Source organism: Zootoca vivipara, chromosome 1 (assembly GCF_965207765.1).
Source record: "Zootoca vivipara chromosome 1, rZooViv2.hap1.1, whole genome shotgun sequence".
NCBI classification, from domain to species: domain Eukaryota; kingdom Metazoa; phylum Chordata; class Lepidosauria; order Squamata; family Lacertidae; genus Zootoca; species Zootoca vivipara.
Genome location: NC_142582.1, coordinates 111,861,417 through 111,873,591, shown reverse-complemented (window position 1 = coordinate 111,873,591; position 12,175 = coordinate 111,861,417). Strand labels below are relative to the sequence as shown.

Genomic DNA, 12,175 nt, shown 5'->3' with positions numbered 1-12,175 from the left:
GTGTTATATATTCTCTAGTGTCCCATGCTCTGTGTTTCTATAGAGAATATCAGCCCTTACCAGCAATGTCTTCCACAAAGTGACAATGGGATCAGAAATTAAAATGTTTTCCTTACTGCACTGATTCTTATGACAGTGCTCCCCCGCCCCATTCAGACTTATTTTCTAAAAAAAAAAAAGATTCTTATTGATTGTAGAAATAGAGCAAGAAAATGAATGTGTGTTTATGAGTCAAAGACAATGACTGTGTGCAATGACATGTTCCCTATTACCATCATTGTGTACCAAGAAATAGTTAATAAGCTGGAAGATCACCAGGCTGTCACCAGGCAGCTAAACTAGATGAATCTTGCCCTTTAATGAAGACTCTAAAAGTGTTTCTTTCTTGAGGATATTTCAGATAGGGGTGCAAGATTACAACCTGCAGAATGATGCAGTAGAAAATTGTGCAGCTCATATAACTCTCATCTGATTTTTCACCTGACTCCTCTTCCCTTGCCTGCCATTGAACAATATTAAAGTTCCATTTTCTATGTAGGTGAAGGACAGGGGGAGGTATGTAAGAGGACTGGAGAAGGAAAGGCAAGAAGGGATGGTGGCTGCACAATCTCCCACAGCCTTGTTTGCTTGCTTGCTTGCTTTAATCATCTTGCTTTAATTTGCATTTTGTTAGATTCTTTGTCCTTCCTCACTTTTGGGGCATCAGGGGCTGTCACAGCTGCAGTAAAGAAATTGCGATGGGAGAATATCTTTTCCAATAAAACATGGCAAACATGAGTTTACAAGCTTGTGTTTTCTGCGGTATTGTGAATGTGATAGCAGATGGGTTTTTATAGGGAAGAATTAGCTGTTGGGCTGGCATCAGGGGTTGGTATAATAGAGTACTGTATGTACAAAAGCTCACACCCCAGTAGAGAGCCCACTACCAATCCGTGGTGTCTGGTGGTCATGCTGTTTCTCCTTGATGCTTTCCTGTCCTCAGCCGTCTGTGAGAATAATGAGAAGAAGAAGCACACTGTATCTGCTTTATTCCCTCTTCCTTCTGGAAGTGGTGCTGATTTGAGTCCAGAGGGAGAGGCAGTAGCAACAGCAGGGAGGAGGTAGACCAATTGAGACCATTGTGCCCAAATGGGGAACCAGCCCTGGCAGAAGGAAGTAGTGTTGTTAAAGGAAGACTGAGTGGGTGGGTATTACTTTACACCCAAGGTCTAATGGGGATTTGAGTAGTCACAGAACAATTCCTCTCATGTCACTTTGGTTAGTGACCCTGGGTATTTTTTTATTCAGAAATGTGCAATGGTTGACTTGCTTGACTCATTCTATCTTATTTTTTCTTCAAACACCACTAGTATATTGCATCTTGTTCACTGAACTTCTCTCCTGCTATTTGCTTGTGGCAAATTGTGGTTTATCATGCATTTAATCTGTAGGGAATTATGTCCAGGGGATCTTGCCTTAGAGGAACTGGACAAGAGGACTTTTCTTTGCCGCTATGATTCTAATCACTTACCCTATTGCCTTTTGTAGCTACAGTCAAATATTTAACTAAAATGTAAGAAAGCTGCAATGTTAAAAATAACATTTTAAACTGAGGGAGAGAGAAATGGGCCCTTTTTGTGTAATAGTATATAAGCCATCTCCTTGATAATATATTACCAGTGCTTATTTCTTTGCCACCTTTCTCTGACTGCTTGACCTTTTTTGTCTTATGTATAATATACAGCTTTTCTTCAAATAATTAATCTTGCCCAAAGGCTATAAACAGACCATCTGCCTAAGTACTTAAAACTAGGTCATATATTCTGATTATATTTTAATTATAGGGGTTAGTTCATTTCTGTTGGTCTTTTTTGTTTTATTCTTAGCTGAGCCACACAGATTGTTATTCACCTGAGCTGAGGTTTAACTGCTCACAATTTTTCTCTCATTAGTCAGTCATCTTAGCCAGTTGCAATTAGTTTTCCATTCTATATTTAGATACTATTAGCACTGCAGGCAGGGGAAAAGAGAGAAAAGAAAATGAAAAATAAAGCTGTCGGAGCCTAATGACCTGGTTCCCTCTTCCTTCTTTTTTCCATTCTTCAAATATGTCAAATTTGCCGGGAAAATCTGAAGCCTCCCATATTAAATACCTTCTGGAGGATAGGTCAAATGATATTACACTGACTGTGGCAAAGTTTCTTTCGGAGGTCGCAAGAAACAAAGACCATCATGCTCTAGACATGACAAAATGACTACCTCGGTCTCTTTCGCCTGTTGTTTGGTTGTTTTAACTGTATCTTGTTTTGAAACTGTTTTGTGAGTCTATGGACCGCAATAAAGATATTATATACATGTGTGTGTGTGTGTGTGTGTGTGTAATATGTCTAATTACCTGCTCTGTATGTGTGTGAGTGCATGTGTGCATGCATGTGGACCATATCCACCCAAGGAGATGAACAAAACTCAACAATAAAAGCACAATAACAAAATATTAAAATTAAAACAAGTACAAACATTCAGCAATATATTAAAACATTATTCAGCAAGTTATATTCAGCTAAAATAAAAAATAACTTTTATAGCTACAGTAATGATACATAATTAAAACAACAGCATGACCAATAAAACACATCAGTTAAAATATATTTGAAAGGTGGTTTTAAAAAGTCTGTTTTAATACAGGAACTGCGGGGACTGACTAGCCACTTATCCCTTAAGAGGAAGTTGCATAAGGTAGGAGCCATTACTGAGAAGATCCTGTCCCCAGTGCTACCAAACTAACTAAATGGAAAGACAGTCAAATAATCAATACTAATCTTAAAAACAGGGCCAGCTCAAGACATTTTGGCACCTGTGGCGGGCCCCAAAATGGCACCCCCTTCCCTGCCAGGGTGAGAGACAATCTACATCAGGGACAAGGGGGAAATAAAGATTGACATCAGGATTTGCTGCCCTGTGGATCATGCCGCCTCAGGTGGTTGCCTCACCTGGCCTCATGGGTGGGCCAGCCCTGTTTAAACCACAGGTATAGAAAAAGATGGTTAGACATATTAGCTGTAACACTTTTGAATGAAAAATCAGAACTGTATTTATTTTTTATAGAAAGCTTTGTTGTATTCAGAACGCTGAGCAGCTGTTTTAAATTCTAATAACAACTTTCCTCTATGTTTCTTTTTTTCAAGTCTTGCTTTGCATCCTGAACGAGTATTGGTGGCAACAGGTCAAGTTGGGAAAGAACCGTATATCTGTGTTTGGGACTCGTACACTGTGCAGACAATATCAGTAATGAAAGATGTTCATACACATGGTATAGCTTGCTTGGCATTTGACGTAGAAGGTCAGGTATGTGTATGTGTTTAGTTTTTTGGTTTAATGAGTGCATGGTATGTATCATTTTGCTATAAATCCTGCTGTACATACTGAGTTTGGGAGACAAATTAACAGAAATTTTATGGATGTTTAAAAATATGGACATGAGACAAATTAAGGCACATTTACACAGCTAAAATGGGTACTGCGCCATTCTAAAAAAAACAGGCAGCAAAGTTATTGCATGTGAATGGCCTGGTAAGCCAACCTATGGCTTACTGCAGTAGTGGTTAGTGGGGTGGTACAGGTGGTACAGCATTGCTCACCTGCTTTCTGCTGTGCTGTAGTTTGTTTTTGTTTTCAGAATGAACTTTGTAAGTATACTGATCACCCAGGGCCATGCAAATGCACCCTGAAGCTTCTGAAAGAATACACATTATGGTATGTTTTCTGCGGTCAACAAAATCTAGCTGGGAAAAAGAGAGGTTTCAATCCTCTTTTACATAAGGCTGTTTAAGTAAACAGGATTTATATATGTATAACTGATGACAGAATGGTCGCTAGGATGTCCTTGCAAACAGATTGGAATAAATGTGTGAATTCTAGTTGTTATTTTTTTCAGTCTGTTTGCCCACACAAATTCATGTTAGTCATTTGTGGCATATTGAAAGCTTGAAAGGAAACCTGTGGCAGTTTACGAAAACTTTCCTGACTGGCCACATGGAATAAATTCTTAGTCGACTTAGGCAAGCACACAAATGACTTTCTACAAACCTAATTTAAATAAATATAAATAAAAAATATAAAAAAATATTTATACCCCGCCCTCCCCAGTCAGGGCGGCTGACACCAATAAAATTACAATAAGACGTAAAAGAAAGAAAAAACAATTAATTAAAATACGGGTTAAAATACAGTTTAAATTTAAATTTTTAAGGTTCACAGTATTTGGGAGCTTATGACAGTGTTATTAATTGATAGGTTTTTACTGAGGCTCTTGCTTTTATATGAAAGAAACAATAATCTTATGATGGTTAGTCGCCTATCACTGACATTCATTGGTCACTGGGAAGCACATATTCAAAGTCAATGTGCACTTGAAACCCTGCCAGGGTAGGATAGGGAGTGAAATGAATGGAATATGGTTTTGAATAAAAAATGGCAAGCAGAAGAAGGGTCAAGCACACACCCACACATTTCACACACCATTTTTTGATTACCTCACCCCAAAGTGGCTTTTCATATTCTTTTCTTTGTGGCGCTGTTAGACATTTGTTACTGGTACAGTGCAATATTTTTCATTTGAGACACATCTCTAACCATCAAGAGCATTTTGTACAGCTTGCTTAATGTGTTTCTGGTAGGGGTGGCTGAACTTTGTTCCCCCAGATGTTGCTAGACTAAAGCTCCTAACATCTCTAACTATTGCCCTTGCTTATTGGAGCTAAGGGAGTTTGGATCTAACAAAATCTGGAGGACCACAGGTTAGCCATCCCTTAAAAATAATAATAATAAGCAGATTCCAAACTTTGTTTTGAAAGGCAGTCCTTAAAGCAATCATTGAAATGTTTGTAAACAGTATTTTCTCTTTATGAACTGAGAATCTGTTGCAGAAAACACAACTGCTATTTCTGTTACTCCCTTTGGGCAATAAATGGAAACAGTTTCACCAGGTACCTCCTATCTTGGAGCTTGTGACATGTAGTGTCATTTCCTGGGGCAGGAGTGTGAGATGGAGCTCTGATCAGAGGATAGAATCAGTGCATGGAGGTTGGAACAGGACCAGTATGTGCAGTCTTGTCCCTCCCCTGCCCATAGGCATGATTCTGCATAGCATCTCATCTGTTGATCTGTGTGGTGCAGGTAATGCTGCTATTTACCGTAATTGCTATAGAGAAAAAAATGCCAAGAAGAAATAAAAATCATACTGGATTAAGGGACAAAACCAAAAACTTAAGTGGGAAGGAGGAGAGTCAGGAAAGGGAATGCATTTTCTCAATAGATCATTTTGAAGATATCAGTAAAGTACAGTTAAATTATACACAGGAAGTCTTGTGTATTTTCAATGTTTGTAAACCTCTGATTGAGGTGAGTGAGTACAATTCTAATTTTTATAATTTCACTTGGCCCACTAAGATCTTGCTGTTTAAGGACTCTGGTATGGATTTTCAAAGGCAAAATTTCCCTAAATTTGAGCATCAGTGAGAGGTATATAAAATTATCAACTATATAATGATAAGTTTTGCTGAAGGAGAAATAAAATGCCTTTTGCAAAGCTAAGTTGTTGAAACTCTCACAGCATGTTGAGTGCAATCCAATAGACATTGCATATTTGGACTTCTACAAACATCTCATCAAAGACTCCTGAAAAAACTTCGCAGATATGGGATAAGAGTCCTAACAGTAACTGGCTAAAGAATAGGAAACAGAGAATAGGAATAGATAGTTCTCAGAATGAAAGGAAGTCAGATGTGATCTGTTATATATGTAGGCATTGTAGGCTGAAGCCAGGCTATATGCATAACATTGCAGGCCTAGGCCACAATGCCTCCTGGAGTTCAGGAGCTTCATCTGCATAACAAAAGACAGAGAGGATTCTAAAACCCTCCAATGACATTTGCTAGGAGTTGGCAGGCAGCTGAGATAGGGCCAGTATTATGAATCACCAGTCACAGCATAAGGTGACCTTTCACAAGAGGGGAGTGCCCCTGTTTGCCATTCTTGTTCTTGTTCCTGATGTTACAATAAATCCTTTTGAGCTGAAATCTGGTCTTGGGTCATGCCTGAACCCACCAACACTTCATGATCTGTATTGAGACAGACACTTTAAAATTTGTTCATAAATAATGAGTTAGGAATGAGCAGCAAGGTGACCAATGGCATCAAATTATTCAGGGTGGTAAAAACAAAAAGGATTGCAAAGAGCCCCAGAAGGATCTCTCCAAAATGGGTTGAGTGAAAAAAACCATCTCATATGCACTGGCAGAATTGAAACTGGTGGCAACTCCCCAGAAAAAAATAAATCATGAGGTAATGGTGGCTATTGCAATAAAAAATCAATCTAGCAGCATGTGGCAGGGTGAAAAAACAAGTTCCATTGTAAGAATTCGTAGTAAAGGAATCACAAAATAAAACTCCCTTGATTTTAGTGCCAGGTGTGGGCACAGTTGGAATACTATACATAATTATGGCTTCCACATTTCTAAATGGATATAGTAGAGCAGAAAATGTGCAGAAAGGGGTACCAAAATGACCTGGCTGCTTGAGCACCTTTCCTTTCATGTGGTTGATGTTTTTGCATGGTGTGCAGAGTTAGAGAAACTTTTCCTTCCTCATAATACTAGACCTGAAGGCTATCTAGTTAAACTCATTGGCAGGAGAAGCAGGAATAACAGTGGGAAAGGACTTTTGCCTTAATGTCCACTTTGTGTGCTTTCCAGGTGCAACAAGCTGACCACTGTGGGATACAGGGAGCAGGAATCAATGTTTCATGCAAAAGGGTTCTTAAATTTCTAGATGCTTGTGTGTCATTCTCTGAGATCCTCTATGCCAGTCCAGATATTTGGCTATGGGTTAACCTAAACTGCAGAATGGATAGTACAAAATATTTTAAAGTGATGTCTGATGTCATGTACTGTACATAAAGGGCTTGCTTGCATAGTAAGCTCAGATGTTGTCATCTGTATAATAATATGGAGAAATGAAAGGGAGATGCTTGGAAATATATTAAAAGAAATAAGAATTATTGGCACAATTTTGAGTTTGAGTGCCAACATCACTGCTGATAATTTGCATATATGAATGATTGGTTGTCATTGCTTCATGTGTTTCCTAACTACTAGGAACATAAATCTTTGATAGAATTTAGGAACAGCACACTGCACAGTACTGGAAGATGCTAATCCCAGTTTAGTGGTATGGAAAGATGCTTTGGAAGGTTGCCAGTTTCTGGACTGGCCTAGAGGAACAATAAGGAAATGGGATTATTTTTTCTTTCCCTTAATTTTTATTCTTTTAGATTCTCTATGCCAGCCTCTATATAGAATCAACATAACCATTATAGAATTAATTTAAATTAATTACATATAAAATATGTGGAGATAATTCAATAATAAGATGTCATGTTTCACAAGAAATATGGGCTGTTTTCAAAATGCTGTGGGAGCTTACAGAATTGGCAAGCCCTTTGTATACTGTACAGGCAATGATATTACCAAAAAGGATTTGTGTACTGTTTCCATCTGCTTGGCAGGGAGGATCTATATACAAACATTTGGACTGGCATAGAAGCTCATGAAGAAATGAAACAATGAGGTAAGGAATTATTTTCATACCCTGAAAAGGTTTCTTCTACAAACTACCGTTGGTTCAAACTGATTTAATCACATAATTTAGGCACGAGATTAGGACAAATGAAATGCTAAGAAACAAGGGAATGTAAAACTGAACCATCCTGTTCTCAGTTGCCAGCCAGCATGGCATCATCTAACTCTGCACTGTAATGAGAAGGTAATAAAATAAATCAAAACTATCAGCAAAAAATTACATTATGTTTATCTTTGGAGAAAACTCACCTGGTGGTGCCACAGCCTACATTAGCCCATTTTATGGCAATCCTAAAATGGACCTTTTCTGTAATGACACTGGCATTGAGGAACATACTTTCCTCTAGAACTGGGCAGACATCTCAGTGGTCTATTTTCACCACCGATTAAAAACATGCCTACATGTCAAAGCATCATATTTATTATTATTATTACAGTATTATTATTATTACTACTACTACTACTACTACTATTACGACTACTACTGCTGCTACTGCATTTTATACTGCCCTTCATCTGAAGATCACAGGGCAGTTTATAACATAAAACACAAAATAAAAACAAAATACATAACACAGTAAGGGGGAAAAAACCCACACAAACATTTAAAATGCCATAGATTGCTTAATTAGCCGAGGGCTTGGGAAAAGAGGAACATTCTTGACGCCTAAAAATATGTAATGAAGGTGCCAGGTGAGCCTCCCTGGGGAGAGCATTGCACAAGCAGAGAGTCGCTGCAGAAATTCATTTTCTCTCTTTTTTACTGAAAATGTTCTTTCTATGCCTTAAAATATGCACTTTCTTTCTGTCAGATAATACATTTGGGTAGGATCCAAAGAACCCATGCACAAGTACTTCCATTTAGATTGCCAGCTTCCTGAAAACCATGGTTTGCATCCCAGAAGCCAACCTCAGGAACTTGCAATCACCTCCTCCTTCCTTTCTTCCTCTCTAGAGCAAATTCACTATCCTGACCCTCATCTGCTTAAACTGTGGTATTGTGTTATATCTGGATCAATGCTAACACTGGTTAATGCTCATTCCATATTTTGGCTTTCAAACATTTTTCTAATCCTGTTGAACCTGGTTACTGGTTCTTTTCTTCTCAACTTCTTGTTTTCCATCAGAGGCTATTAATGAACTCTTTGTTGAGAAGAATGGCAGATGTGGAGAGGAAGCTCTGTAGCCCAGATACAACAACCCTATGGCCCTTTGGATCCTGGCCTCTGTCTTTAGGAAGTTTGTAGTTTCTGGCTGACTTTTTCAAATATGTGTGTCATTAGATTATCATTTGGTTGAGTTCTCCCACTCACAAAGTACAGAGCACATTGTTATTTTAAATGTTAATATCTTCTTTTATTCTCTTCTAACATTTTGGAAACGTTCAGCGTTTACTTTCTGTTGGTTTGGATTCAAAAAATACAATCTGTGTGTGGGACTGGAGAAAAGGAAAGATGTTGTCTATGGCTCCTGGTCATACAGACAGGGTAAGTTTAATTTTAAAAATAAGAGTGTATATCAAATTTTGGGTTGTCAAAAATTTGCATGTATTTTAGGAATCTGTTTTCTGGGTGTTTCTTTATGTTGGTTAGAACATATTTTGATGACTATACAGTACTAGAACACAGAGGGTGCGTTTTTTTTAAAAAAGTGAAATGGCAAATTGAGTTTGCCCCTCAAAACATATTGGTATTCTTGGAATAAAGTAAATAAGTAGCACCTTAATATTTCCTCATAGCATTTTTGTACTGTTATATACTTGTATCCCTTTGCTTCTTAACTTTTGTGTGTACACACACACACACGCACACACACTTGCCTGGTTTGGGATGTCCCAACCTAGTGATCCCATGCGCCGACACAAATCTTATAGGCCTGGTTTGGAAGTACAACCACCAGCAGGGCCGGCTCTAGGTAGACCCCCGGTGGCGCGGTGTGTTAGGGCGCTGGGCCAGTAGGCGAGGGTGGGGGCGCCGGAGCGATCTCCGCCCCTCAGCACCAGGGCGCGCAACCTGCTCGAGACTGCCCTGACCACTAGTTTGCTAAAACATAGATTAGCAACCTGCGATTGGGCACCAGGCCTGCGCAGGCACCCCATACTCCTTTATACACGAGTGTGACAATCCTGGTTAGCTTAAACTACAGTTCCCTGTTACGTACATCCAAACCAAGGAACTTGGATTTCATGTCGGTTTTCTAACTAGGATATTAAATGACATTCAGTCTGTGATTATTTATCTCTAGCTTTGCAGATTTAAGAGCATTAGAGATTCATTTGTCAATCAGATGAAGGTCTACTCAATCCAGTGTTCTGTTTCCAATAGTAGTCAGCCAGATGCTTCTCAGCACTCGCAATTAAGTTTTGAAGGTGGTTCTAACATCAATTTGTGTTAAGAAGTATACAATCCTCAGTACCTGAAATGTCATTTAGTTATAGCTAATACCTGAATTAATCGTCATAGATATACATTTTATTTTTATTGTGGCATTTAAAGTACTGGTGGCATGAAGCAAGTTTGCCTATTTACATGACAATTACAGGTATATCTCACAGATATGTTAGTCTGTGATGTTAGTTACACTGAAAGACAGTGACTTGCCCAAGATAACATAATGAATTTCATGGCAGAGTCCAAATTTAAGCCAAGACCATGCCATGTCTTACTGGGCACAGAATCCATGGGAGACAATTATTAAATATTCACATTAGTATACTTCATATTAATATATTATTAATTACCTTAAGATGATCAGTTACCACTGAAAATAATGTCAAAGCTTTAACATTGTACAGGTCATTGGAAACCTATGGTGAAATTAGATATATTCTTAAAATAATTCCATTTTGTTTCAGTGCTTAGAATAGAGAACTGTCAAAATCAAACTTCTTTGAATTAAAAGCTGAAGTGTTAAACATTATATTTATTGTACTACTTTGAGTAGTCACCATGCCTTTGCAAAGTCTACAAATATACCTGTTGAGTGGTATCCAAGAAAGTAGTTCTGTTCATGCAAGGGTTTCTGTTTGTGCAATGGAACTCCCCCTCCCTTTTGTCTCCCTCCATGCCCTCCCCAGATCTGTTCCAAGGGGTTGGGGGAACCACCAGAACAGATTTACAGGGTGCCTATGGGGAAGAGGGAAGGAGAGGGAAGCCAGAACTCCTTGCATAATAGAACAGCCTTGATAGATACTGCCTGGTTTATTTATTTATTTGATCAGTCTAGAAACATTTAACCGGGTAAAAAATATTTCAAGTTGGTAGTTATTACCATTATTTCAGTTTGGTAGTTTCTGGATTTTTCTCATTTTCATGCAAATGATCACCTTTCTCTGTTCATTGATATTTTCAGATTAAATGAAATACACTTTCAAAACCTTTGATTTTTATTTTCTTGTTCTCTCACTCCCTCCTGTAGATATTTGATATTTCTTGGGACTTGTACCAACCAAACAAACTTGTCAGCTGTGGTGTAAAACACATTAAGGTAAGACAATATGTTTTGTCTGAATGGTATTCAACTGTTTTATTCAGAGTACACCTATTAAAAATATTGGACCAAACTTAGTCATATTCCTTAATTTCAGTAGGTCTACTCTGAGTGAAACCTAGTTGACTATTGCCCTATATGTTTTATTAATTTTTTTAACAACTTTGTAAATTGAATCGCAATTTCAGTGAACAATTAGTGAACAGTTATTAGCTCATTAACATGTCAGTCTATGATTATGTGGGTTTTCCATAAAATTTTGAACTGGAAATTTCTCATCATACCCCAACATTTGATGAATCAGGCAGTCTTGTCTTTAGGAGTCTTTAGGACTCATTGCAGTGATGGATCTCATTCTCCTAGTGGAATGATCTACGTGTATGCCAAGTTTTCAATGCAGAAAAAGTCTCAGTTGATGTAACAAGGCATAATTGGGGTGGGCGGAATACTCAAGGCTACTGCTGTCACCTGGCAGGTCCAGGAGAACTCTCAAACAGTAAATCTGTGGCAACTTCAGCCAGAAGAGGCTGAAACCTAATCCAAGATCATCGGAACCCCCAGGCAATATTACCCTCATCTCGTCTGGATTAAGGTTCAAATTTGGTTCATCCTGTCTAAAACTTCTACCAAGCACTGACTCTGATCTTCCACTGCCTCCCCGGGATTGGTAGACAGAAATGAGAGAAAGGGCTGGGTGCCATCTGTGCCCTGACCCTATTACAAATCTCTGGATGGGAATGGAATATATCCATTTTCTGGCATGGTTTGAATTGACAGCATGGCTCGATATTTGCAGCAGCCAGCTGATCAATGCTGATAGCAAGCTCCTTTGATTGACAGATGGGTCGCCCCTGTCAAAATGGCCCATGGGTTTGTGGAACGTAGGGATTCAGGCTCTTGGTTGGAAAAGGTTCCCTACACCTGTCATAAAACAAATCCACAGGGCAGAGCTGCAGTCTCCCAAAATCACTTTCTGGATCTTCTCCACCCCCAGGTACGACTGGAGCCACCTCAGAACTTTTCCTCCAGTCCCATCCTGGCAAAGCAGTCCAGAAAGTTACTTCAGCTGA

General features: G+C 38.7%; 1 protein-coding gene across 1 annotated transcript in view; it reads left to right on the top strand.

Annotated features, from left to right (window-relative positions):
- The window catches only part of EML5 (EMAP like 5), a 101,113-nt gene that overhangs the window by 16,097 nt on the left and 72,841 nt on the right, over window positions 1–12,175 (top strand). The window contains exons 2-4 of the mRNA XM_035107512.3: window positions 3,165–3,324; window positions 9,005–9,103; window positions 11,034–11,102. Of these exons, the coding sequence (XP_034963403.2) occupies window positions 3,165–3,324; window positions 9,005–9,103; window positions 11,034–11,102 (328 nt within the window). The remainder of the gene's footprint in view (window positions 1–3,164; window positions 3,325–9,004; window positions 9,104–11,033; window positions 11,103–12,175) is intronic.